The 27,684-nt window shown below is 51.4% G+C and overlaps 1 protein-coding gene and 1 long non-coding RNA gene across 3 annotated transcripts; one reads left to right on the forward strand and one right to left on the reverse strand.

The window, feature by feature from the left end:
• Positions 1-905: 905 nt before the first annotated feature.
• Positions 906-27,643, forward strand: TEX29 (testis expressed 29). 2 transcript variants are annotated; one of them, XM_016925564.4, is made up of 7 exons: positions 906-1,021; positions 5,475-5,525; positions 5,620-5,711; positions 13,147-13,257; positions 24,904-24,973; positions 26,151-26,326; positions 27,478-27,643. In XM_016925564.4, exons 1-7 carry the CDS (start codon positions 975-977, stop codon positions 27,516-27,518), a joined length of 588 nt encoding a protein of 195 aa, XP_016781053.2. In that variant the 5' UTR covers positions 906-974; the 3' UTR covers positions 27,519-27,643. The 2 variants fall into 2 exon arrangements, with proteins under 2 accessions (XP_016781053.2, XP_016781051.2); XM_016925562.4 differs by lacking the exons at positions 906-1,021; positions 5,475-5,525; positions 5,620-5,711 and adding an exon at positions 11,830-12,044.
• LOC134808164 (uncharacterized) lies at positions 1,885-5,291 on the reverse strand. The gene is made up of 3 exons (XR_010150574.1): positions 5,140-5,291; positions 4,339-4,510; positions 1,885-3,977 (listed from the first exon to the last, which is right to left on the reverse strand). It is a non-coding gene; the product is annotated as an uncharacterized LOC134808164 (long non-coding RNA).
• Positions 27,644-27,684: the final 41 nt, after the last annotated feature.

A 27,684-nucleotide genomic window follows, 5' to 3' on the forward strand; every position in this document is an offset into this window, starting at 1 on the left:
GATGTCTGCTCCCTGTCAGTGTGGGGCACAGATGTCGGCACTCAATTTTTGCTGGGGGCGGAGGGGGGATTGTTTTAATTCTGAGTTTTGGTGGGTTTTGCTCTTTGCCTGCGAGATTGAGCTGGAGACTGGGCTGAGGCTTGGCTGGAGCTGCTGCTCCCTACACAGCATGGCCTCCACTCTGCTAGGGCTCTGTGGGTGGGCTGGGAGCACATGCACTTCTTCCTCCAGCTCTCTGAGTGTGCCCTCTGGGCATGTCCCAGCAGCACCTGGCCAGGGAGGCAGGCTTGGGCCCTCCAGTGCACCCGCCTGCGGCCTCCCCCAGCCCCTCCTCCCTGGCCCCGCCCTGCTGAGTCCTGCAGGGCCCCCGTGCTTCACTAGCCCCGCTTTTGGACACCCCGCAGGGAAGCACCCCCAGTGGAGAGCTGGGCTCCACTGTGTTTCCACCCCTCAGAGTCCTCGGCTGTGCTGTCTTCTCTTCAGTGCCTAGAAGCAAGAACCATGCTCCTTCCCTGGGTGGCCCCAGCAAAGCCCCGCAGACTGCATGGCCTAAACTGCAGAAATGTGTCATCTCCTGGCCTGGAGCCCACGGCCCAAGCTCAGGGTGTCAGCAGGGATGGCTCCCTCCGAGGCTGTGCAGGAGAATCCGCCCAGGCCTCTCCTCCAGCTCCTTGGTTCGCTGCCATCTTTGAGGTTCCTTGGCCTGTAGACGCCTCAGCCCTCTGCACTCTGTGAGGCTGGCCCAAATCGCCCCCTTCATAAGGACACCAGTCACATGGGATTAGGGGTCCGCCATCTGACCTCACCTTAATGCAGCACATCTGCAAGACCCTCTTTCTAGACAAGGCCATGCTGAGGTATAGGGGTCAAAGTTCCAGCATATTTTTGTTGGGGGCAGACATAACTCAACCAATAACACCAGCCTCATACATTTGCTCAATTTTACAGCTGAGTTCTCCTGGAAGAAGAACCTGATGCCAGCCATCTGTCAAGGAAGACAGGAAGTAACAGTGCAGGCTCAGTAAGTATCTATTGGATGAATAAAGGACATTAGGGATGACATCCTACAACCTGAGGAAGGTGTGGGGCATGCACATGCCTCCCGCCACCCACACCACCCTCTGCTGCCTCGTGGAGCCCCCGCTGTCTGCCCTGAGGCTGTCCCATGCGCAGCTCCTCAGATGCTTCCTGGAAGGAGTTCTGTGCACTGTGGGCTGTGCCGTTGCTGCAAGACGGTGGCATTTCCTGGCACTTCTGAGTTAGAAAGTGCCAGTTATTTCCAATGTTTTCCAGACATTGCTGGAATTCCATGACCAAAGGGCAAGGGCCAGGGAGTGTAACGCTGGGCCCAGGCGTCAAAAAGTGCTGTCCACAGTGGCTGAGAACAGAGCGAAACCAGTGCTGCCGCACACACAGAATCCTTCAAGGACCCTCGCTTTTCCCTTTTCCAAATACCGGATGCAAATTGGGCTCTGGCTGGGCTGAAATTGATGCTGTTTTAATTTCTTTCTTAGTGTATGAGTCTGTTTCACACTGCTATAAAGATACTACCTGAGACTGGGTAATTTACAAAGGAAAGAGGTTTAATTGACTCACGGTTCCACATGGCTGAGGAGGCCTCAGGAAACTTACAATCATGGCAGAAGGGGAAGGGGAGGCAAGGCACCTTCACAAGGTGGTGAGAAGGTAAGGAAGTGCCACACTTTAAAACCATCAGCTCTGTATCATGAGAACTCACTATCATGAGAACAGCCTGGGGGAAACCACCCCCACGGTCCAATCACCCCCCACCACGTCCCTCTCTTGACATGTGGGGATTACAATTCGAGATGAGATTTGGGTGGGGACACAGAGCCAACCCAGATCACTTATTTAGATGCAATATTTAATTAACGTATTTTATTCGTAAAGAAAGGTGGCTGGCATCTAGTAGCTGGGAGGAGGCCTGTGGGTGGTGACGCTGCCATGTAACATTCTCTGCCAACAGCTTCACGGAGTGAGGAATCATCCCGGGAGCCGTCCACTGTGAGGCCGTAGGGGTGAGGGTCTGCCTGTGAAGTTGGTGGCCTGCTGTCACCCCATGCTGTGGCGAAGGATTTGGGTGTAAATGGAATCAGCTGTCTTGTGTGGTTGGCAGCAGCATGTAGGGAATGCAGGAAAGCCAGGCCTGAGATGGCGTTGCCCTGTGGTGCCCTGGTGCTCAGGGTGGGGGCCACAGGCTCTGGTGTGACTCCAGGCCCACCTCCAGTCTACAGTGTGACAGACCTGGCGTGCTTCTCCGGCCTTCGTGTTGTTTTATTTGGGGTTGCTTTCTAATGGGAATACTGGACAGGTGTTGAAGATTTGGAAGTATCTTTGCTCGGTTTATTGTCCCAGCGAAGTCATCAACACGGGCGTGTTTGCTTCCTGCGGCTGCTTTCACACAGCAGCACCGACATGGCGCCAACAGCAGAGCTTTCTTCTCGCTGGCTCTGCGGCCACAATCTGAAGTCAGGACATGGGCCGAGGGTTCTGGGGAGGGCCCTCCTGCCCCTCCCACCCCAGGGCTGCTGGCAGTCCTCCGTGTTCCGGGGCTCGCAGGCGCCTTGCTCCTTCTTCACCTCTGTCGCTGCACAGCCGTCCGTCCCCTCCCCAGGCCTCTGCGCCTGCACTTGACACCCTCCCGGTGTCTCTCTCTTCTCATCTTAATAGGACACCGGTCCTATTGGACAGGGCCACGCTTACAACCTCAGCTCGATTACATCGGCAAAGACCCTATTTCCAAATAAGCCCTCATCCTTAGGTCCTAGGGGTTAGGACTTCAACATCTCTTTTTTGAGGGAACACAGTTCAGCCTGTGGTGATGGGGAAACTGGACTCACACCCCTGTCTAGGAGCCCCCGAATCCCCTGCTCTCAGCCTGGCTGGGCTGCTCTGCTGGGAGTCAGGTCTGAGTGCTTTGCTCAAGTTGTTAGCCAAGTCCGTTACAGGGTTAATAGCTTCATAGTTAGGGGTCCTCAGAGGTAACGGGTCCCCGTGGCACTTGTCCTATTTCCAAAGAACCCCACGGCAGCTCCACACATTCCCATGGGAAGACTGCACAGTCTACCCCTGCAAACATCTTGCTCTTAGCTAAAATTGTGTCTGTCAGTGTAGTCACTGGTTATCACGTGGGAACGGGACTCAGGACCCATATAGACAGAGCTGAGTCCATGCTGGCTGCTCCGTCCTGTGGCCTGCTGGGTTTCACTCTTCCACGGCGTGGCCTCTCCCTAGAAGCCCTTGGTGAACACCCCTCTCCCTGTGAGTCTGGGGCAGTCCCTGCCGCCCCCAGCCAGTGGCTCCCGCAGCTTCCCGGTGCTGGCTCAGTCCTGGCAATGACCACACTGCAGGCTCATCTGTCTCCACTCCTTCCCCGGAAGCTCATTGATGACGTGGTTCTCCAGCCGACTGCTGCCCAGGTTGGTGCCTGCTGTAGGTGACAGTTCCCAGGAGAGAGAAGCACAGTGTCTCTGCCTGGGAGCCTGCACGCAATGCTGGTGGGAACGTGAAATGGTGCAGCCACTTTGTAAAATAGCCTGGCAGGTCCTCAGAGGGTGAAACAGAATTCCTGTATGTCATAGCCCATCTGGACTGTAACAAAAATGCCACAGCCTGGGTGGCTTATAAACAGCGGACACTTTTTGCTCACACTTCTGGGGGCTGGAAGTTCTAGATGGAGGTGTGGCAGATTTGCTGTCCTCCGAAGTCCCCTTCCTGGCTCATATCCGGCGCCTTCTCACTGGGTCCTCATGTGGAAGAAGGGGCGAGGGAGCTCTCTCAGGCCTCTTTATTGGGGGCACGATTCCCATTCATGAGGCTTCACCCTCACGACCTCCTCACCTCCCAAGGCCTCGCCTCCTAATCCCATCATCTTGAGGGTTGGGATTTTGACTTGTGCATTTTGGGAGGACACAAACATTGGGTTCTTCCCAGCGTGTGACCCGGCAATTCTGCTCCTAGGGATATACCAAGGATAAGTGAAAATCTACGTCCACACAGAAACTTACATTGAGTGTTCCCAACAGCATTATTCATAAAAGCTAAAATGTTGGCCCAACCCAGTGCCCATCCACAGATGAATGACTAAGCGAAATGTGGAATGTCCCTGCAGTGGGATATTATTCAGTCGTGAGAAGGAATGAAACTCTGACACGTGCTACATAGCAGGTGAACCTTCTGCAACATGAAAAATTCAGACACATCAACCCACATTGCGTGTATGTGTATGCCTCCTGGGCGTGTCCCCTAGATGCCTCCTCTGTCCACCTGATGCCCACAGCACCAGCCTCCAGCCCCCCAGCAGCGTCCTTGGCTCACCATTGACTTTTTCTTCTCTTGCTCCCCACATCCAAGCCGTCCGCCACTCTTATTAATTGATTGGTTGATTGACACAGTGTCTCCCTCTGTTGCCCTGGCTGGGGTGCAGTGGTGCAATCACAGCTCACCGCAACCTTGACCTCCCAGTCTCAAGCGATCCTCCCACCTTGCCCTACCAAGATTCTGGGATTACAGGTGCGCACCATTATGCAAGGCCCACTCCTTCAACTCAAACCACGAAAAGCAGCAGCCCCCTCCGGCAGTTGCCTGCCTTCTTCCTCATGAGTATCCCGTCCTTCCTGCTCACAAACCTCCCGACAGCCGTTTCCAGCACAGCAGAGTGATGCTGTGAAAATGATTCCATTTCTCGCACAAAATCTGCTAGTAACTCCCTACTTTGCTCAGAATAAAGGCCACCATCCTCACCATGACCCATGTGGTTTCATGCCCTGCCCTCCTGCGGCATCTCGGCTCCTTGTGTCTCTCAAGTCGCCACACCAGCCTCCCCCCAGGACCTCTGCATGCTCCCTCGTCAGCCCCAGACACACCTTCCTCCCTGGAGGCCACCTGCCCACCCTGTGGCAAGGGGCAACCCCTGCCCTGATCCAGCCTGGCCCACGCCCTGAATTTGCCTTCTCCCCACGGCCCGGGTCTGGTCCGAGGCAGCCATGTCACTCTGTCCTCTCCCCAGGAGGGAAGGGATTTGGTTTTGTTCTCTGCTGCACCCAGTGCTGGCTGGCAGAGAGGGGTGTCCCGGGAAGGACCGGGACACAAAGGAAGGGAGGGACAGGACTCAAGCACCTGTGCCCACAGGCTTGGTGGGCAAGGGGCGGGGGTATCCTGCAGGGAAGGTGGGACTCAGCCTGTGGTGTCCCCAGCAGCGTCTTGCCCCTGGAACTCCCTCCCTACATCTGTTCATCTGAGTGGCCTTCGTCCTCAATGCAGCCAGTGTTAAGGTGGACACGCACACGGCTCCGAAGTCCTGTGTGACGCCCACGTGACCTCATGGGGCTGTGTGATGTCACAGCAGGCGGGGTGGTGTGTGCCCAGCCTGGTCCCACAGTCCACAGTGAGCGGCAGACAGAGGGGTGGCCAGTTTGTTGTTTTACCTAAAAGGTGTTTTCCACGTGGAGTAGGACTGAGAGGCACAGGTGGCTGAGGGGACCCGCCTGGGACGTGAGGCGCAGGTGAGTCAATGAACGCCCCCTCCTGGTGTGAGCCGCCCACTCCCCAAACGACGTCCCCAGGGCCCCGCCTGTGCTGACCTCTCCTGTTTTCCAGGTGTGCTCGGCCCCTTCATCTGTCAGCTGCAGCAATGGAATACGTGCTGGAAGTGAAGAACTCTCCGCGGCACCTCCTGAAGCAATTCACAGGTATGGAGGGAAGGCGCCAGGGGGGCGGGTGGGGCAGGGGAGCAGTTGGGGGGGGGGCGCAGGGAGGAGCTGTTTGAGCCCCTGGCGCGGACAGGGGGTCCTGGTCCCAGACCTGGCTAGGAGGGCAAGGCAGCAAAATGTGTGTTCAGGAAATAACCTGGGAAAACGCTGTGAAGACTTCATTTTTGAAAATTTTATTACAAAATACACCCGAACCTGAGGTTTTCTAGATGAAGAAATATATTTAACTATTTCCGGGGGTTTAACAGGTCAAAGGCATTTTGTCCATGAGGTGCTGAAGATCCACTTCAACTACTTCATAACTTTTATTGCAGGAGTGACTTTTTTAATTAAGGAAAAATATTTATAGGCAATGAAGAAGTTCCCCCTTCCCTTTCCCCACCCGGGCAACTGACCCGGAGGCAGACACTCACCACTGGGACTGGAAGGAACCACCGGTGTGGGATGTGGCTTCTCCCACAGGTGCCGTTAATGTGCATAGATGGGGGATGACAGTGACTTATGGTCAGGAAAAGGAAGATTCTGGAAGTTTGCACCTCCCCCGGGAGGCAGGAGATGCCACCTTCCATGGCTCAGGTTTACCTGCTACTTGAATGTTTTTTTCTCAATGGATCTTGTGTTCATGCAATGCTTTTATAAAACAACAACAACAAAAACAAAAACAAAAAAACAAGAAAATCGGATGGGCGTGGTGGCCTGTAATCCCAGCACTTTGAGAAGCCAAGGCGGGTGGATCACCTGAGGTCAGGAGTTCCAGACCAGCCTGGCCAACATGGCGAAACCCCATCTCTACTAAAAATACAAAAATTAGCCGAGCGTGGTGGCGGGTTGCCTGTAATCCCAGCTACTTGGAAGGCTGAGGCAGGAGAATCACTTGAACCCGGGAGGCAGAGATTGCAGTGAGCTGAGATTGTGCCACTCCACTCCAGCCTGGGCGACAAAGCGAGACTCCGCCTCAAAAACAAACAAACCAAGAAAATGGAAGAAAAAGAAAAAAATTAGATTGTTTGGGGTTGTTACCTTCGTTGGGAAGGTAGGCTAGGGAGCGCCTCTCAGGCTGGCCAAGATGCTGGCAGCCACTGAGCACCTGCCCACAGCAGCACCCGGCCCTGCAGCTCTCGCAGCGGGACAGGGCAGCCCAGGTGCCAGGAATGTGTGGCATCTGCCAGACTGCGAGGCCTTCCAAGGCCACCAGGCCACCAGGCTTTGTCACACCAGGGGGCAGCTATCTCTTTGGACAGGAAGAGGGGTGTCCACAAGAGGGGTCTTTGCAGTTCCCTATCCAGATGCACCCAGGGTGGAGTGGGAGGCCTGCGCCTGGGGCCCCGAGGGAACGGGCCGCTCTTGTGGACAGCTGGGGTGGCCCCTCTCATATTCTGGCAAGATGGCCCTGTAGCCAGGGCAAGCACGGGGGAGAAAGCGCTCCCTCTTCCAGGCCCTTGGGGGCCACTCTCCTGGTTTCTGCTTCAGGGCTGTAAGCAGTGCAGCTGTTGTGTGTACAAGCTGCTGCTGCTGGGCCTGGCCACCCCGTCTGTGAGGGGCTGTCAGGGGCTGCTGGAGGCTGGTGCCACTTCTCAGGGTGCATGGGACTGGTGGGAGTCATCTCAGGTGTGCCAGGTCACCCAAGGCACTGCCCAAGCTGACCCTGGGCTGGAGTCGTCTCACCTTGCCATGGCCATGCCCAGGACCCAGTTCCTGGTGTCTGCAGGCGACACTCCTGTGTGCTCCCCACACAGCCTGTCCTCGTGAACTGAAGAAGGCATGCAGGGGGGTCAGCATTGTCTTTATCATTCTTTGCACACTGTGGCGTGGCTGTTTTGCGACTGTTTCTATTCCTTTAGGGGTGTAGGGAAGCTGTGAAATGACAAGGCCAGGGTCTTCCTGGCTTGGAGCTGGCTCAGGTGTCAGCACCACCGGTGGCCTCAGCGGGCAGGTGGGGAGCTGGAACCTTTAGCCACAGTGGCTGGCCCTGGCCCTGCAGCTCAGGCCCTCTCTGCCGCCCACCCCTGGGTCTGAACCCAAGAAGCAGCCTAGAGGAATTCCTCCTGTCCTTCTCTGCGCAACTTTGCAGATGTGGAAGAGACTCTATGGCTGGGTGCAGTGCAGACTCTGGCCTCCAAGCCCACCCACTCTGCAGCCTCTTCCCATGTGGGTGCAGAGCCCTGCACGCCTCCCCTTCCACGCAGCCCTGCTGGGCTTCCCCATGTCCACACTCACTCATCCGGGACAGGAGGCAGCTGGGCCTCCAGACAGCCCCCTAGCAGGTGATGGCCTGAGGCTGGCTCCCAGGGCACCATGTTCACATGGCCCTGGATGGTGGGTGACCTGGGGGTGAAGGAGCGGAAATGAGGATGGGAGGATGACAGGTGGCCCCTGGGGAAGAGGCATGTGTGGGGCCGCTCAGCCCTGGCTGGAGGCTCTGCCTTACTGCGGGGTTACAGCCTCGGCTGCTGCCTGTCAGCTGCTGCCTAAAGATTAATGTCAACTCCCTCCCTAAATAAAATAGTTTCTGCAAAAGTGCTTTTAAACTGTGACACACTTTCCACACCGGTGTGAGTTCTTCTCTGAGTGGCTTGTATGAAAGAGTGGGGACTCGAAGCCACTGCTTCTTCTCCACAGGCTCGGGGGTCTGTGGACATATTTGGACTCTCTGTGTCCGAATCCCCGGGATCTGTGGTCCTGCACGCCCCAGATCCCCATCCGTGGTTCACACGCGCTCCAGGCAGGAAGGCCACACACACGAGCCTCTGCACACACCATGCCAGCTCCCTGAACCTGCTGTGATCCCTGCCCAGCTTCCTCCTCCTCCTCCTTCTCACCTCTCCTTCCATGTTCTGATGCTCAAACTCCAGGAGAACTGGTGTCTTCTGTCCTAAGATAACTTGACATGCAGCTTCAAGCTCAGTGTCAAGAAAATGGGTCTCCAGGTTCAGAGATTTTTACGTTGTTTATGACATCTGCTGTGAAGACACATTCAGCCGGATTCCAGGTGGTGTCACAGCTCACGGACAGAAAGGGGTGTGCAGTCTGGGCCCGCTGAAGGTCCTGGGGGTGCTGGTGGCAATCGTGACCACAGGCACGTCTCTGGAGTTCCCACACATTTCCTGTCACCACTGTACTCAGAATCTTGTCTTCTCTTCCCGCCTGGACCATCTTTGGAAACCTGTCTGTGGTCGGGTCTTCCTGTCCGTGGCCACGCTGCCAGGAACCCTCAGCTGGGACATTCTAGTGGGCCACTGGGCAGTGTGGCTTGGAGGTGTCCCCTGGAGGCCAGCCTGATGCCTGCCTTTCTAGGGGAGCAGCTCCCAGCAGGGAAGCTGAGCCTCAGAAGTGCTGGAAGCCTCCACGGTGCTATGAGGTCATGGCTGCTGAGTCTGCCGGCTGCTTCTCCAGGAGGCGACCATGGTCTGTCCCCTGCTAATTGACTGCTTCATCGGGAAATGAGGTGGCAGAGGGACTTGGATGGGGAGTCACACTGAGGACCCGGCGCTGCCCTGAGAGAGTCTCTGGGCTTGACTCCTCCCCTAGGAAGAATTCCTGCAAGTGTGCGTTTCACAGAGAGAGGGCAAGGGAGGTGGATGGAGCACAGGAAGGAGAAACGCCAGGGAATCGTCAGCCACACTTAAAATGGTGACGCCTCCCCACCTGGATCATCAGCCACGTTTAAAACGATGATGCCTCACTGCCTGGGTCGGAAAGCCCTGGCCTCAGATCTGCACCTCTCTGGGCACCATGCCCCTCCTGAACCTTTCCTCTCCTGCTGCAGAAGCAGCAAAATGCAGAGTGAAGAGACTTTCCAGGGCCTTGGAGAAAAATAACGGAACATTTACCACCGTGCTGGCGTGGGCGTGTTAGAAGCCCCAGGAGGTGGCTGGCGGGAAGTGGGATGAGCGAGGGAAGGAATGGCAGCCCCACTGTCCCTGGGGAGCGGTGGCTTCCCTGGGCTTGCTATCCATGCAGATGGGGTGACGGGACAGATTCATGGGATGAGCTTTGAAACCTCACTCCACGGGCCCCCATCTCACCTGGCACCCCTCAGCCAGGGTAGCTTCTCCCAGGAAGCACTTGGCTCATTTTAGATTGATTGATTTAACCCCAGTCTCGTTTCAGTAGATCAGGAAGAACGTGGTTGCCCCGCCATCCTGAGGCAGCGCCTCCCCGTTCCCCTAGCCTGGCCCAGCCAATGGCTCCTCTCCCCCTTCCCAGCCATGCTGTCATGACTCTGGGAGAGCACAGGGAGAGAGCCAGGCAGTGAGCCCTGCGCTCGAGCCACCCTGGCTGTGGTGTGGGGGGTGTGGAGGGCCTACTGGAGATACCACTGCTGGTGCCAGTGGCCGGGAGTCCAGTACCTGTGCAGTGGGCGAGCTGCCAGTGATGTTTCTAGAGGGAGCAGGGAGCTGCATCAGCCCTGCCGATCCCCCACCATGTGGGAAGCCCACCTCGGCCCCCTTGGCAGCTGCGACCTGGTGCCTGCCCAGAAAGCCTCAGCTTACTCCAACCTCAAAGCCTGTTAGGGGTTGTGGAGGAGGGTGGAGGGCCGGGCTAGGAATGGAAATGCGTGAGAGACTTTTCAGGGTCTACTGGATTTTTAAAATGCATGGCGACATTGTGGAGGTGCGTGCAGGAAAATAACGGTGGGTGTGGAGGGAAAATGGGACACTGGAGGAGGCGCAGGAGGACTGACGGGATTCGACGGCTGGGCGGTCAGATGCGATGGGGACTGAACTTTTAAAATGAGAAAGAATGTATGAACGTTTGTGTAGTGATATTGAAGAGAACAAATCACTTTATGAATAAAAATAATGCTTCGTTCAGTGGCATATTTCCTGCCCAGTCTGTTTGCTGAAATTAAACATCCGCTGTCACCCGGAGCAAGTCTTCAGAAACCTTTGTTCTCTTGGCTCTGTGAGCAGATGCCTCTGTGCTGCTGGGGCTTCTCCTCCTGTGTCTGGGGACGGTGGGGAGGGCACCTGGCACCGTGGAGACAGCAGGACCCTGAAGCCAGAGGTCTCTGTGGATCCTGGCTCCGCTGCGTCCAAGCTGGTGGGATCTTGGGTTTCGTCTGGATCTTCCCAGATGGGGTGGAAGAGCGTTCGGGCATCATGAGCTGGGTGCTGGCTGGTGTCTGCTGGGGTGGAGGAGACTGCGGGCAGTGTGAGCCTGTCTGGTGGGGTGGAGACTGCGGGCAACGTGAGCCTGGCGCTGGCGGGTGTCTGGTGGGGTGGAGGAGACTGCGGGCAGCGTGAGGCTGTCTGGTGGGGTGGAGACTGCGGGCAACGCGAGCCTGGCGCTGGCGGGTGTCTGGTGGGGTGGAAGAGACTGCGGGCAGTGCGAGCCTGTCTGGTGGGGTGGAGGAGACCATGGGCAGCGCGAGGCTGTCTGGTGGGGTGGAGACTGCGGGCAACGCGAGCCTGGTGCTGGCAGGTGTCTGGTGGGGTGGAGGAGACCGTGGGCAGCGTGAGGCTGTCTGGTGGGGTGGAGACTGCGGGCAACGCGAGCCTGGCGCTGGTGGGTGTCTGGTGGGGTGGAGGAGACCGCGGGCAGCATGAGGCTGGCTGGTGGGGTGGAGGAGACCGTGGGCAGCGTGAGGCTGTCTGGTGGGGTGGAGACTGCGGGCAACGCGAGCCTGGCGCTGGTGGGTGTCTGGTGGGGTGGAAGAGACCGCGGGCAGTGCGAGCCTGTCTGGTGGGGTGGAGGAGACCACGGGCAGTGCGAGGCTGTCTGGTGGGGTGGAGACTGCGGGCAACGCGAGCCTGGCGCTGGCGGGTGTCTGGTGGGGTGGAAGAGACTGCAGGCAGTGCGAGCCTGTCTGGTGGGGTGGGGGAGATCACGGGCAGTGTGAGCCTGTCTGGTAGGGTGGAGGAGACTGCGGGCAGTATGAGCCTGTCTGGTGGGGTGGAGACTGTGGGCAACGTGAGCCTGGCGCTGGCGGGTGTCTGGTGGGGTGGAGGAGACTGCGGGCAGTGCGAGCCTGGCGCTGGCGGGTGTTTGCTGTGCAGCTGCTGTCATCACCTGCGTCAGAAAGTGGAGGCAGTGGCGGACTCTGTGGGTAGTGTTTGTGAAGTTCTGGCGCTGTGTCCACCCCGGAATTGCACTCCAGGAAAAAGGCCGTGGTGCCTGGATGCCCTGGGAGCAAAGCCCTCCTAGTCACCCACTGTAGACACATGGGCTGCTGCATAGAACGTGGGGGACCATCTGGCCAGCCACAGCCCGAGACCAGTCACCCACCCCAGGCCCCTCTGAGCCTGGCTGTGCAGTTCCTGCCTGCTGCTATGGGGCCTCTTCCGGCCTCCCCCGACCTCTCCCTACATGGTAGGTCAGCTCAAATCACACACAGCCACCCCATGCAACTGAGGGAGGAGAGGATGGCAGCAGCCGGTGACTTCAGCCTGCCCTGTGCACTCTGCCTTGGCAGGTGTGGCATCGCCTCGGCAGGGCTCCCGTGTCCATGATGCTTCTGACAGAGGATGAGGGCTGCAGCCGCAGCATTTGCAAACCTGGAATGGGGGTGTCTTGAGAAGGGGAACCTGAAAGGCTAAATCAACCCTAAGGAACACAAATGGGGCTCCTCAAGGGTCAAGAAGGCCGGGCAGCTCCCCTCCCGGCCCCTGTCCCAGTGGAACAACTTACAGAGGGGCCAGGGAAGACCCCCAGTGGCTTGGGTGCAGCCTTGGCCTGGGGCATGGAGCCTGGCTTTGTGGGACTGCAGTCCACCCAGCAAAGGTCTCTGCGGGCACCCTGGGCCCTCACCTGCAGGAACCCCCTTCATCATCCAGCCCAGTCCCTCGGTGGCCCATGGCCGATCAAGGCAGCCACATCCCTCGGGGCTGAACATGTGTGAGGCTGCTGAACTCCTCTGGAAAGGGTCGTCTGCCAGGAGCTCTCCCCGCCCTGCTTCCTTTACCTCCCACGGCGCGCCGCACACTCATTGTCTTCCCTTTTTCTCCCTTTGGGTCAAAACTGGCATTAAACTTTCTGTCCTTTTGATTCAAGTTTTAAAATTCTGAAATAATCCTCAGCCCATGCTGCTAATTCTAACTCCTGTATGCTTAAGTGTGAAATAATTACACGTTCCCTCCCGAACTCCCAAGCAGCCATTGTGTGAGCCCCGCGCTTCTGTGGGCTCTGTCGTGCGCCGTGCCTGGCGCTGCTGCGCGGAAATGTATTATCTCCTAATCGTTAGAGGCCCCTGCATTATTCTGTGTAATTAACTTGACATTATTTTGCTCAGAAATTTAATTCATTCTGGGTCTTAGTTTCAAATAAAGATTTGCAGGATGCATAATTTAGAAAATAACAAAACCACAACACAAACCCACGGCTGCTCCCCCACACCGGTTCCCAGGTTCTTTAGCGGAGAGCGGAGTGGCTTTGTTTTCGGGGGTGACACTTGTGTATGTCTGTGCTTTTGCAGTGTGTGACGTTCCTCTGTATGACATTTGTGACTACAACGTCTCCAGGGACCGATGCCAGGAGTTCGGGTGCTGCTTCTACGAAGGCGTCTGCTACAAGAAAGCGGTTCCCAGTGAGTAGACGCCCCGGCCACCCCGCGGTGGAAGCTGAGGTAGCTGGTGACCATGCCGACCACTGCCCTGCCTGTCTCCCTTCCTCGGGGTCTCTGTTTGCTGGAAACACCTTTGTATTGTTCTCTGGCCAACTCTTCTGCTCCGTCTTAGTGGGGACAGTAGACTCTGAGTGGGGTTTGGGCTGGAGGGCCTGTGAATGTGACGTAAGCCACCATAGGGGTTCCATTCCCAGATGGGCTGAGCAGGGCATGGACGGGGACAAATGGAGGCCCCCTTCATGGAGGAATTTGGCCATTCTGGGTGGTTGCAGAGGCTGGATTTGGGGAAATAGTGCTGCAGAAACATGGGGCGCCGGCAGGGCCCGGGCCAGTGGCCGGGTGTGGGGTGAGCCCATCAGGGTGGAGCGGACCTTGTCCACCAGGGGCTCTGTGAGCTTGGCCCTGACTGGGGACTCCGTGGGCTGCTTCAACGTCAGACTAGAAGCCAGACCAGACGTGAGGATCTGCTGGTAGCCCCTCAAGCCCCTCAAGCAGCACGGGGTGAAGTGAGGACAACAGGCACCCAGTGGGTGGGTAAGGGAGCCGGAGGCGTTGCCACTCCCCATCCCCGTGAAGGCTTCCGGAGGGAGAGGCGCCCTTCAGAGGACCATGGCTAGTTGTAAAATGTGTTCGAAGGGAGGTGGGAGAAGGTTAAGAAACCAGGATGGCGTGCGCGTGAAGGGCGTTGGGCTCCCACCTCCTCAGCGTATTCTTGCCTGTGAGTGCACCGGCCTGCGCCGCTGAGGTCTTCTCATTTCCAAACCCTCATCAAGGTCCACGTGAAGCTTCATGTGTTTCCTTGTCCTGTGGAGGCCCCTTTTGGAAATGAGGGTAAAGGGGCTCTTTGTGCTGCGTGGGGAGGGGTGGACAGCAGCACGGAGGGGAGTGGCCTGCACAGCACGCCCTCGGGAGGGAACAGTGCAGCTCTTAACGGTGGAGATGATGGACGTGGCTGATGAGCTCTCACAGCTCTAGGCTTCCTTGGAGATGAGTTCCAAACCCTCCCTGTCCTAAGCCACTCTTTTCTCCACCCCCAGCACCCCAAAGTGAGTAAAGGCCCCTGGCTTTGTGCAGCTCAGGGCCATTTCTTCTTCCTTTTACTCCTTTCTCCTGCATTTCCCGCTAGACTGAGCCTTCAGAGACCAGGCACCAGGTCCTCTTCATTCCCTGTATCTAGTAGGGCTTAGAAAGTCGGGAAACGTTAGTGACTGATGGGAATGAGTGACTGATGGAAATTTCCAGATAGTGACCTGCTGGTGGAACCTAGCACAAGCTCGGCTGCTCACCGCTTGCAAAGCCCATAACAAATGAAGGGAAAGTGACTTTATTTCCAAAGCTAGCAGTGGGGAAGTGGCTGACTTGCGCTTCCAACTTTAGGCTGGGAAGAGGGGCTTAAAAAGAGGAACTCAGAATGGGAGGCACATGGGAGGGGTGCTTCTACAAGGTCTGAGGGTCTCGTTCCAGTGGCTGTCGCAAGCCACAGCCCACCTGGAGCGGGAGGTGTCGTCATCTTGATGGCTGGTTGTAGACTCACCACCTTCAGGTGATCTCTGGCATTTTGCAGCTGGGTCTCTATGCTTGGTCTATCTCAAGATGAGCCCCTAGAACTTGTAAGTAAGCCCATAATTAAATACCAGCACACAGTTAGATAAATGTGCATGGGGCTAGGGGGCGCGTGGTGAGAAAGGGAGACCATGGTGTTGCAAAGAAAGTACATTTCAAGGCTATATTTTAAGACTAAGGAGAACAAAAGTTTTTTGCAGTAAGCTTTCTGCATCGTGAGACTAGGGGAAGAAGAGAAAAAGGAAAAAAAAAGTTTTAAAACTCATTTTCAGGCTAGACTGTTTGATTACGTGGGGACTGCCCAGTCCTACAGACGTAAAGCCTTAAGCCAGCTCCTCTGAGATGAAAGGGATATTCTGGGCACAAAATCAGTCAAGAAAGAAAGCGCTGATGGGATTCTGGCTTGCTCCAGAGAGGGTGTCTGTCCTGCTTCGTGGTGAAGATTTGGCACCTCATCAAAAGAAGATGAATTTTCGCTCCTCAGAGACAAATGAGAGGTCACAATGGATACCACTGATAGTTGGGAAGGTTTTCTGATGACGACGGCTCCTGCAGATCCTGGCTTTAGAGACTCGGGACCAGACCCCTTGCTGTCCCAGCCTCCACTTCCAGGAGCCTCTGGGATTCCCAGGATCTCATGCCTTCCTCTGACTACAGATAAAATCGGTTGGAAATTGCTTCAGCTATTATTTTTACCAAGATACTATACCATAAAATTCACCTTTTAAAGTATACAATTCAGTGGCTTTTAGTATATTCACAGTCGTGCAGTCATCACCACTAACTCCAGAACATTTGTACCACTCCAGAAAGAACCCTCACGCCCATTAGCAGTCATGTCCTATCCTTCCCTCTCTCTGGCCCCTGGCAGCCACTCATCTGTCTATGGACTTCCGTATTATGGACATTTCATATCAATGGAACCACATGATTTGTGGTTCTTTCACTCACATAGTTCTCAAGGTTCATTCATGTTGGAGCAGCTGTCAGTACTTCCTTTCTCTTTATTGTGGAGTAATTGTCCACTGTATAGGTATGCCGCATTTTGTTGACCCATCTATCAGTTTATAGACATGTGGGTTGTTTCCACTTTTTGGCTATTATAAATGATGCTGCTCAGAACATTTGTATATAGGTTTTTGTGCAAACATGTTTTTTATTCTCTTGGGTATATTCCTAGGGGTGGAATTGCTGGATCATATATTAACTCTATGCTTAAATTTTTAAGGAACTTCCCAACTGTTTTGCAAGGTGGCTAGATCATTTTCCAGTCCAATCAGCAGCATATGCGAGTTCCAATTTCTCCACATTCTTGCCAACACTTGTTGTGGTCCTTTTGTTTACAGCCATTGTAATGGGTGTGAAGTTGTATCTCATTGTGGTTTTGACTCATATTATTCTAATGAATAATGATGTTCACCATTGTTGCATTTTTTTTTTTTTTTGGCTATTTGGATATCTTCTCTGGAAGAAAAGTCTATTCAAGTCCTTTGCCCAGTTTTAAATTGGGTTAATTGTCTTTTTATTATGGAGTTGTATGGGTTCTTTATATATTCTAGATATTAAACTCTTATTAGAAATGTGACTTGCAAATACTTTCTATTATTCTCTTACATGTCTTTTCTTTTTCTTGATAGTGTCCTTTGAAGCACAAATATTTTTAATTTTTATGAAGTCCATTTTATCCATTTTTCCTTTTGTTGCTTGTGCTTTGGTGTCACATCTAAGAAACCATTGCCTAATCCAAGGTTGCAAATATTTATACCTGTAATATCTTCTAAGAGTTTTATACTTATAACTCTTACATTTTGGTCTTTTTATCCTTTTTGAGTTAACTTTTGTATCTGGTGCAAGGAAGGTTTCCAACTTCATTATTTTGCATATGGATATTCAGTTGTCCCAGCATCATTTGTTGAGAAGATTCTTTTTCCCTGATTAAGCTGACACCCTTGTTGAGAATCAGTTGCCCATAAAAGTGAGAGTTTATTTCTAGATTCTCAATTCTATTCTGTTCATCTATATGTCTGTCCTTAGCCGGTGCCACAGTTTTGATTACTGTAGCTTTGCAGTAAATTTTGAAATCAGAATGTGTGAGTGCTTCAACTTTGTTCTTCTTTTTCAAGATTATTTTGGCTGTTATGGGTCCCTTGCATTTCCAGATCAAATTTAGCTTGTCAATTTCTGCAGAAAAGAGGTCCTTTGGCAATTTGATTGGGGTTGTGTTGAATCTGTATATAATTTGGGAAGTATTGCCATCTTTACACAATATTAAGTGTTCTGGTCCATGAACAGGGGTAGTCTTTCTATTTATTTCGGTCTTTAATTTTTTTCAATATTTTATAGTTTTCAGTGTACTGATCTTGAGCTTTTTAAATTAAATTTATTCCAAAGTATTTTACTGTTTTTAATGTTACTATAAATGGAATTGTTTTCTTCATTTACAGATTGTCTATTGCCAGCATATAGAAATATAATTGATTTTTGTATGCTGATCTTGTATCTGGCAACCTTGTTGAACTTGCTCATTCTATTAGTTTTCTAGTTGATTCTTTAGGATTTTTTGCATACAAGATCATGGCATCTGAAAATATAGTTTTACTTCTTTTTTCCTAATCTGAATGCCTTTTAGTTCATTTTCTTGCCTAGTTTCTGACTAAAACCTCCAGTACAATGATGAATAGAACTAGGAAGAGCAGAAGCTTTGTCTTGTTTCTGATCTTAAGAAGAAACTTTCAGTGTTTCACCATTAAATACAGTGGTAACTGTGGGTTTTACTAGATGCCATGTATCTATTAATAGTAAATGCAAGATACAACTTGGAAACACACGAGTTGAGAAAGCTCCCTTCTCTTCCTGCTTTGTTGAGTGTTTTTATCATGAAAGGGTGTTGGATTTTTTTTCAAATTCTTTTTCTGCATCTGTTGAGCACCTTAATGGTGCTCTTTATTACTTCATGTGGATTTGACTTACTGTCTACTCTTCTTTCATTTCGTCCTAAGGGACTCCCTTTGGTATTTCTTATAAAGAAGCTTTGCCAGAGATGAATATCCTGACTTTGTTTATCTGGAATGTCTTAATTTACCCTTCAATTTTGAAGCATAGAGTTGCTGTATATAAAATTGCTGGTTGATAGTCTTCCTGACAGCCCTTTGAATGTTTTATCTCACTGCCTTCTGGCCTGCATGGTTTCTGATGAGAAACTGCTGTAAATCTTAAGGCTCCTTTGTATATAATGTGTCACTTCTCTTATGCTGCTTTCAAGATTCTCTCTTTGTCTTTTGCAGTTTGCCAGGTGTCTGGGTGTGGATCTCTCTGAGTTTATCCTACTCAGAGTTCACTGAGCTTCTTGGATGTATAGATTAATGTTAACCAAACTTAGGAAGTTTTTACCATTATTTCTTCAAATATTCTTTCTGTTCTTTTATCTTTCTCCTCTCCCTCTGGACTTTCATTATGTGTATTTGATAGACTTTATGGTATCCCACAGACCTCTAAGGCTGTATTAATTTTTCTTGGTTATATTTTCTTTCTGTTACTTAAACTGGATAACCTCATTGACCTATCTTCAAGTTTACTGATTGTTTTGCCTGCTCAAATCTGCTGTTGAGCATCTCCAGTGAATTTTCATTTCTGTTATTGTACTCTCAACTTCAGAATTTCTTTTTGGTCTTAATAATGTCTATATTTCTATTGATATTTTCTATTTGGTGAATGTATTAGTCATTTTTTACACTGCTATAAAGAACTACCTAAGACCGGGTAATTTATAAAGGAAAGAGGTTTAATTGACTCACAGTTCTGCATGGCTGGGGAGGCCTCAGGAAACTTACAATCATGCCAGAAGGCAAAGGTGAAGCAAGACATGTCTTACGTGGCAGCAAGGTTGTGGGAAGGGAACTGCCAAACACTTTTAAACCATCGGATCTTGTGAGAACTCAGTATCATGAGACTATCATGGAGTAAACTGCCCCCATGAGCCAACCACCTCCCACCAGGTCCCTCCCTTGACATGTGAGAATTACAATTCGAGATGAGATTTGAGTGGGTCACAGAGCCGAATCATATCAATAAAATATTATCCTTTTACTTTTATTTAGTTCCTTAGACATGATTTCTTCTAGTTCTTTGAATATGCTTAAAATAGTTGATTTAAAGTCTTTGTCAAGTAAGTCCAATGTCTGTGCTTCCTCAGTGATGATTTCTATTAATGGCATTTTTTATGTATATGGCCATACTTTCTCATTTCTTTGTATGTTTGACATTTTTCTTTCTTGAAAATTGGACATTTTAGGTAAGATAATATAGCACCTCTGAGAATCGGGATCTTTCACCTCCCCGGGTTTTATTGTTGCTGCTGTTTGTTGTTGTGGTTGTTTGATGACTTTCCTGAACTAACTCAGTAAAGTCTTTATTCTTTGTGGTGTGTGACCACTAAAAAGTCTTCTTGGGTAGCTACTAGACAAAAATTCCTTAGATGCCTGGAAACACAAGCCTCTCAGACTTTGCATAGGGGTTCTGTGTGCATGCTGAGGCACACCTTCAACAAAGTCAGAATATTTCTAGCTCTGCCTTAGCTTTCACTTCCTGCTTATGCACATCCTTAAGTCAGCCAGAAGTGAGGTCCCAGGGCCACCATAGGTCTTTCCTTGCAAAGCCCACAGCACTGGACATGTCCATGGCCCTCTATATTCCCAGGAATGTGTCAGAGCATTTCAGAGCTCTCTATGCACATCTCATTTCCCAGATTTTCATGTTAAGCTTGTTAGTTAGCCTCTTGTTTTCCCTCAACTGCTAACCAACACTTTAGCCAGTAAAACAATTTTCAGTTGCTTCTGATTATTTATAACAAATGCCTGGGGAAAAAGCTGTTCTCACCGAATGAGCTCAGATCAAATAAAGCTGATATTCCAAGGAAGCACCGGACAGATCAAATAATGACAACTTTCCGACGATGGGGCTTTGAAGGAGGTCCCACCCTGTTCTGCCCCCTGCAGTGGCTGCCAGGCTGCTGGCTTTACCATGATTACAGGCTGTTGATTTTCAAGCTACCATGGAGCTGGAGGGTGGGCAGGAGAGATGGGAACAGGGCTAGATAAAAGGTCCAAGCTTGCTCTTTTACTGAGATTCAGCTGTTTGCCTCAAACAAACAGATTTCTGCAAGCTTTTGGTTAATTTCCAGACTTCTGAAAAACTTTCCTCTGATGATTTTTGCCAGTGTTCTCATTGTTTTTATGGAGGAAGAAATTGGCAGGGGGGTTCTCGCTCTGCTGTTTTTGCTGATATCACCCTGAAAGTTAATTATGGGCTTTACTGAAGCCCTAGTCCGGTTGTACATAATCAGTTAGTGAGAGTTACAAGATGTAGTGCTTTTTCCCGAAGGAGTCCATTATGCTTCACCTGACTCACCTGTCTCATCGTAAAACCCATGCCCTTCAGCCAGAATCTTACTTGAGAGATCTTTTTGGGTTCCAGGCCTTCCAGTGTTGAACGGCCTCTCATATGGCTTCATTCCAGCAGCTCGTCCTCTGAGGCATGTGGCAGTACTCCTGAAGCCAAGCTCATGGCAGTGGGTGCTGACTTGGCCATGGTTTGCTGCATTGGCACTTGTCATCATTTTGTTTTTGTTGTGTGAAATTGGGGTTTGCTGCTCACGTTGCATATGCAGAGAGCAGCAGATGCTCACAGTCGTGCTCAGTTCATTTCCATCATAGAGTTGGACTTCTTACAGAACTCCAGTTTCCAAGGCACTTATACCACTTAGTTTTTCTGAGAAGTGTACCATTTAAGGCTCCTGAAAGTGGCAATCGTTAGCATCCAAAAGGTATTAAGTTTATTCTTTCAATCTTCTCCATATAATGATTAGTGATCCCAATTTCCTCACATCCCAATGAAGCAGAGATCCAACCGTGTAAAGTGGTGTAAATGCATCACTCCAGGAAGATCACAGCTAGGAAGGGAACTCACGTCCAAGCTGCTACTGCCGCTGCTTTTGCCACCTCTCCCATCCCCTGAGCACCTTTTTATCTGTACCGTGCAGGTGCTGGCCTGTTTGTAAGTGTTGGCATGTATGTCGAACATGGCTTAAGTTAGAACAATCGCCGCATGCCTGTCATCCATTTTAAAAGTGAGCCTTAATCCCTATAGCAGCTTCACGACTGGTGTTATAAGGAACCCAGAAGAGAACACAGGCTCTCAAGAATGTTTTTGACTTGGAGAGGGCTCACTGTTTTGCAAGGGGGTATATCATTTTTGCATGGAAGCAACCATTAAGTTCTTTCCATCATTCTAACTTTAACAGCTGGGTTGTGTGACTGTGCTTTTCTTGACTCCTGACTTCTTTCGGGCCTGTAGGAAGAGCCTGGGCAGTGGGCCCTGCCTTGGGGCTCTCACTGTGCCCTCACATTACTTTTCATTTCTTTGACATCTTTCTCATTCAAAATGACGAATGAACCTTTGTGCTGTGCAAGTTGTAGTATTCAGTGACAGGGTATTATGAGCTCTTTGTGCACATAATTCCATGTTATGAAAACCTTTCACCAACTTCTTAAATTGGCTGGTTTGAAGTGCACATTGTGTTATGGCATAATCTGTATTATTAAGAATATGAATTGGGGAATTAGCATTAGATCTTTCAGAAAGAATCGGGAATTCAAAGAGAAAGACTTGCCTTCATTCTTCAGTCTTGATTTAGGGTATGTTATTTAACATGTCATTTCTTCTAAGTATCTGACTTCAGTTTCTTCATGGGACTTGCTGAGATGATTTCAAAACTTTTGTTTAACTATATTTTGGGAACATTTACCAAGACGTTTCTTAAAGAAAATAATCCTTTCTTCAATTGCTGCTGTTCTGAAAGATAAACCAGACTTTGTGGTTTATGATAAGCCAAAGATATGGTCTGTAATAAATAGTGTTGCTAGACAGACACTATACGGAGCGCATCATTGAGGTTGAGTCTCCATCTTTAGGAGCTTGGCATCAACGACAAAGAACGTGAGCACGTAGGAAGATATGGGAGATATACTGACGGTGGAATACTAAGACGCTGACTAATATGTGTGTCTCTTTAACAGGACTTCACTCACGTAATTTTGAATTTATTCCATGAGCCAAGACACAGATTCATACTAAGGAATAAAACATTTCCTGGAGTTCAAGAATTTCAGGGTTACCTTCTTGCCTCATGAACGCTCTTAATTCACCCTTTCACTTTATTTGTGCATTTCAATTCAATCGATTCTGTTTGTTGAACAGCATTTAAGTGCACATTCTCTGGGCAAGCTCTAGGCTGCCTCTCAGATCCATCCTCTATTGCTGTGTGACAAATTACCCCAAAACTTAGTGGCTTAAAGCAACTTAGAGGCTTTGCTGGGTGGGTTGGGTTTGGGTGTCTCATGAGATTGTGGTCAAGATGCCAAGTGAGGCTGCAGTCACCTGAAATCTTGGCGTCCCAGATGATTCACTTTGCTGTGAAGTTGATACCAGATGTTATAGGAAGATGACTCACTTTGCTGGGAAGTTGGTACCAGATGTTATAGGAGGCCTCTTCTCCTCGCCATGAGGGCTGCAGTCTTTCCCAGAGCAAGTGGCCCAAGAGAGATCAGGGCAGAAGCTGCAATGTCTTTTTTACCTGGCCTCGGGGGTTAGACTCTGGCATCTCCTTTGGCTCCAGGGATCAGCGTTGTTCAGTGTGGGAACATCTATCTAGGGTGTAAATACCAGGAGGTGAGAATCGGGAGGCCATCCTGGAAGCTGGTTATGGTAGCCCCGGATATTTGGAGGTGAGTCTGCCCCACTGTTTCCCCTCCTCAGGTAAGCAAGTTTCCACGGGACAGTCCTCACTTAAAGAAATAAGGCAGCTGATTGGAAGAACCTTTGACAAGCCGTTTCCCAGTGTGCTCCTCGGTACATGCACATGCCTGTTATCTGACAGCTTGCAACCCCAAGCCTCACTCCCTTCCTCCAGCCTCTCCGTGAGGAACTCTTATCGAGCGCCCATTGTGTACTTCACCATTCCTTACTGAGGTCACCTCGGTATGAGGAAAATCGAGGATGTGGGTTACCCTCACGAGCTGGCTTCAATCCCCTCTCAGTTTTCTGACTTCAGTCCCCACGGAAAGAATCCTGGGCACCTCATCCATTGCTGGTGGCCCTGTGATGAGTCCAGGGAGTGCGGATCCCTTCGGAAGCTGGCTCGTGTGCCCAGGAGGCCACTTTGTCTGCACCTGCGGCCTCACTTCTGGGGTGGGTTGAATTGTGTACACCCAGTGCACATGTTGAAGTTCAGATCCCTGGTACCTGTGAATGTGACCTAATTTAGAAAAAGGGTCTTTGCAGGTGTAATTAGGTAAGATGAGATCACAGTGGAGTAGAGTGAGCCCTCCATCCAAAATGGCTGGTGTCCTTGTAAAAAGAGAAGAGACACAGAGACAGAGGAAAGACAGCCACGTGACAATAGGGGCAGAGACTGCTGTGATGCTAGGAGGAAGCCAGGGAGGACCCTTCCCGGGAGCCTTTGAAAAGAACACGGCCCTGCTGACAGTTTGTTCTTGGACTTCTGGCCTCCAGAACCATGAGATGATCAATTTCTATTGTTTTAAGTCCCCCAGTGCGTGGTACTTTCTTACAGCATCCCTGGCAAACTGACACACCATCCAGGGAAATTACATCTGATGGTGTTGTTACTGCTTCACGACTTGGAAGCGGTTTAGCAGGAGGGGAGGTACGGGAATTGAAGCAAATCCTGTCACCTGCACTTGACATTTGCAAGTCAGCCAGTTTCTTTGAGGGAGTAAGAAAGCAATTAGAGAAGAGACTAATATTGATAATAATAACAACAATAAGAATTACTGTGTATATGTGATTAGCCAACCACTTAAGAACTTTACTTGCATTCATTAAAAAATTCCTTACATCAACCTGACGGAAGGAACGTAGAAGAACAAACAGTAGATGAGGATATTATTTGACCAAGGACTCTGAGAGGAGTGATGCTAGTGTACAAATGTTAGGACTTGAGGGGTCCAAGTCCTGAACCAATGAGCCGACGGAGATCCAGATATCAGCCCTCGGTGCTGGGCGGTGCTGCGCCCCTCAGGCCTCTTGCACAGACAGGGCCCTGCCTGCTGAGCAGTGGGCAGTCTCTCAGAAAGAGGCTCAGGAGGGGGCTGAGCAGTTCCTCCTCCCAGTTACCCCCGTCTTGGAGAGGCTGGGAGTGCACTCATGCAGGGAAACCCAGGGTGGCGGGGCTGCCCCTCATGGCCACCTGGGGAGGCTTGACTTTTGCTGAGGCTGGGTTGGAGAAGGCACAGGAAACTTGGGGATTGCAGGAGCCCCTTTTAATACAAGGAAGCCCAGTCAAGGATTTGTCTATGATCCAATAAGTGTTTTCCTTGTATTCAGTTTAGGGGAGGAATTGACCTGGGCATTGAGGAGCCATTTCCAGGGAGCTGGGGAGCACAGCAGGAACAGAGGGGCCAGCGCCATCTCTCCACGCACCCCCGGGGGTCAGGAGCCAGCGCCATCTCTCCACGCACCCCCAGGGGTCAGGAGCCAGCATCATCTCTCCACGCACCCCTGGGGGTCATGAGCCAGCGCCGTCTCTCCACGCACCCCCAGGGGTCAGGAGCCAGCACCATCTCTCAGCACAAACCCGGGGGTCAGGAGCCAGCACCGTCTCTCAATGCACCCCCGGGGGTCATGAGCCAGCGCCATCTTTCCACGCACTCCCGGGGGTCAGGAGCCAGTGCTGTCTCTCCATGCACTCCCGGGGGTCAGGGTGGTCACAAGGTGTCCTCTGGGTGGTACTGACTACCACCTGGAGCTGCCTTTCACAGGGAGCCCTCATCTGCCTGCGGGGGCCTTTGGAGATGTCCACAGAGCTGAGTCTCCAGGAGACACTGGGGAGGGTGGGTGAGGAGTGCTGACCATGGGCAGCCGTGCCGGGAGGGCCCGCACCCGACTCTGGGAGGGTTGCCTTTTCTTCGTCTTCTTCCTTTTCTATTTACCTGGATCGAAATGACTTCAAATCCCACCATTTTTCAGTTTACATCCACGTGTTCTCCGCCTTGATTGTGATCATCGCTGGGGCCTTCGTCATCACCATCATCTACAGGTCGGTCCCTTTGTTCTTTACTGGGAGGGTGGGGAGGAGGGGACTCGCCTCTCCTGGCCGCAGCCTCCTGCCTGCCTGGGCTCCTTCGGGCTTGGTGCTGCTGGGGTGACTGAGAACAGCTCTCCGTGAGCCTGGGAGAGGGAACTGGCCAGGCTCACGGAGGGCCCCACTGATTTTCTCCAGAGTGCTTGTTGATGAAAATCATAACCCATATTTAGTGAGCACCTAAGACTCTTAAGTGCTCTGCTCAGCCTTTTCAGCCCTCGCAGCCACTGACGATGTAAGTGAACTTACTGTCCACGGACTGGGATGATTGACGCAGCATCAAGGGGGTCCCAAGGCTGATGGATGGGGCAGTGAGGCTCTAACTCAGGCTCCCAGTTGTCTCAGAGTCCCTGAACCCAAGGCTGCCTGCACCTCTTGGCCTGTGGCCTGTGTCCTCATTGCAGGGTGTCAGGGTTTGGAGGTGTCTCAGAGATGAGTCCACTCCCTCTCATTTTAATGGTGATAAAATGCAGACCTGGGGGGCCAAGGCAGCCGGTGGCTATTCCCAGGGCAGGGCTGGAATCCAGCATCTCACTCCCCGGCCACCACCTTCACCATGAGCCCACTCTGTGTGCATACAAGCCCCTGAGATTATTCGAGTCTTTGTCCAGGAATGAGTAAAGCCATTTTCCTACCATGAGTGGTGCTATATGCTGTCTTATGTGTGTTAATCATGAAGATGAGCCGGCAGTAGCCTGCAGTGCAACACACACCTTCCCGCTGCCCGGAGCTGTCTTTGGGAGTCTAGCTGCCTCATACAGCCATCTGTTTGGAGCCTGCACAAGAAACTAAAATGAGGCTGGATGTGGTGGCTCATACTTGTAATCTCCCAGCACTTTGGGAGGCTGAGATGGGAGGATCACTTAAGCCCAGGAGTTGGAGGCTGCAGTGAGCCGTGTTTGTGCCATTGCACTCCAGCCTGGATGACAGAGCAAAACTGTCTCAAAAAAAAAAAAAAGAGAGAAAGAAACGAAAATGAGAACTATTACATCAAAGCATTTACCTTAAAAAATAAGTATGCATGATCAGGAACCTGTGTTTTCAGAGGGATGTCCTGGTGGGTGGGAGGGAGGAACTGGAGAGTTTTCCATCTGTAACTTCCCTGACTGTGATAAAACCCTCTTCCCATCAGAGTCATTCAGGAGAGCAGGAAAGAAAAGGCCATCCCTGTGGATGTCGTGCTGCCACAGAAGTCCAGCGAAAAGGCGGAGTTGGCCTCATCCAGCAGCAAGTTAGGGCTGAAGCCTGTGAGTCCTGGGCCTCCAAGTGCTGGGCCCTCAATGAAGAGTGACGAGGATAAGGATGATGGTGAGAAGCTTCTGGAATGATCCTCAGCCTAAGGTCAAGGGCGTGGCTCTGTTCCCTCGGGAGACCTTCCCTGGGAAGGGGCTCAACATCTACACAGGCCCTTCAACCTCAGTGATCAGTGTTGCAGTTTGTTCAAAATTCTAATGTACCCAACATCGGAGGTTCAGGTTTGCAGGGTGGATGTGGCTGTCAGTGTGAGTTTCCTTCTGTGAGTCTTGTCCTCCCCCTTCCCATCCCCTTCTGCCTCCCTGTCATTTCACCCTCTGGCGGGGCCCTCAGTGTTAGTGTGGGAAGCTCCTGGGGAGGGGGCAAGAGTCCTGCAGAACCTGCACATTTGATCAGGTGACTTCCTGCGGGGAGGCTGCAGGGCTGCCATGGGTACTCTCTGTGGCGCCCTGGCCACGTGGTGGTCTTGGTTGTGCAGGGAGGCTGCCAGGCTGCTGTGGGTATTCTCTGTGGTGCCCTGGCCGCCTGGTGGTCGTGGATGTGCAGGGAGGCTGCAGGGCTGCTGTGGGTACTCTTTGTGGTGCCCTGGCCACGTGGTGGTCGTGGTTGGAGAGGTGGACGATCACTCTATGCCTGCTTCGGTTTCCAGGAAGGAAAGTTGCTCATATGTTGGTTTACCTGCTTTGAGGGCCCTTGGAGGTTGCTGGTTGCTTTTCCTAGATCAGCACCTTGCCAGGTTAGAGAAAGAAACATCTCAAATGGTAATCCTTATCTTCAGAGATGTTTGTACAGGATACAAACGGCCTGGCCTTACCCATTGTTAGCAAATAGACTTTGCTTTACAGGGACCATCAGGAAAATCAGGAGGCAGGGTAAGAGGGCAACCCACACTTGATTTCAGATCTGGAATGCCTGGCCCCTAACTGAGGCTGCGTCTGTGCAAATGAGGCTTTCCTGCAGGACAGATGTTTGCCTGGTTAAGGGAGCCTCCTGTTTAGTGAGATGATGTGGGAGGAAGAGTGTTTTACTGTCCCCTAGAATGCAATGAGAAACATAGGAGGATATGGCCATCCCCAAAACTGGCTTTTGAATCAATCATTGCCAATCGGACACCATGTAGATGGGTTCAAAGACCCTGATGAAATCTTTTTGGGACTGCTGAATATTCCATTTGAAAAAACAATTCTTCTTTTCTAAAAATCTAGTAACAGTGACAATAACAGAAGCCAAAGAAACTGAGGACTGACTGAGATGCATGAAGAAGTGGAGATTGTCAGAAATATCCAAATGAAATGGTACAGCAGGTGCACTGTTAACAGTGTGATGGAATGACCACCCAAAGAGAAAAAAATAAAGGTATTTTGAAAATTGCTTCTCGTCCGATGTTGCTTATTCATTGCTATATTTTTATC

This window comes from Pan troglodytes, chromosome 14 (genome assembly GCF_028858775.2).
Source record: "Pan troglodytes isolate AG18354 chromosome 14, NHGRI_mPanTro3-v2.0_pri, whole genome shotgun sequence".
Classification (NCBI taxonomy): Eukaryota; Metazoa; Chordata; class Mammalia; order Primates; family Hominidae; genus Pan; species Pan troglodytes.

Coding starts and splice junctions, on each gene's coding strand:
- TEX29 (XM_016925564.4), top strand. CDS start 975: ATGCCAGCCATCTGTCAAGGAAGACAGGAAGTAACAGTGCAGGCTCA. Junction 1,022..5,474: donor GAAGTAACAGTGCAGGCTCA/GTAAGTATCTAT, acceptor CACGTGGAGTAG/GACTGAGAGGCACAGGTGGC. Junction 13,258..24,903: donor CTACAAGAAAGCGGTTCCCA/GTGAGTAGACGC, acceptor ACCATTTTTCAG/TTTACATCCACGTGTTCTCC.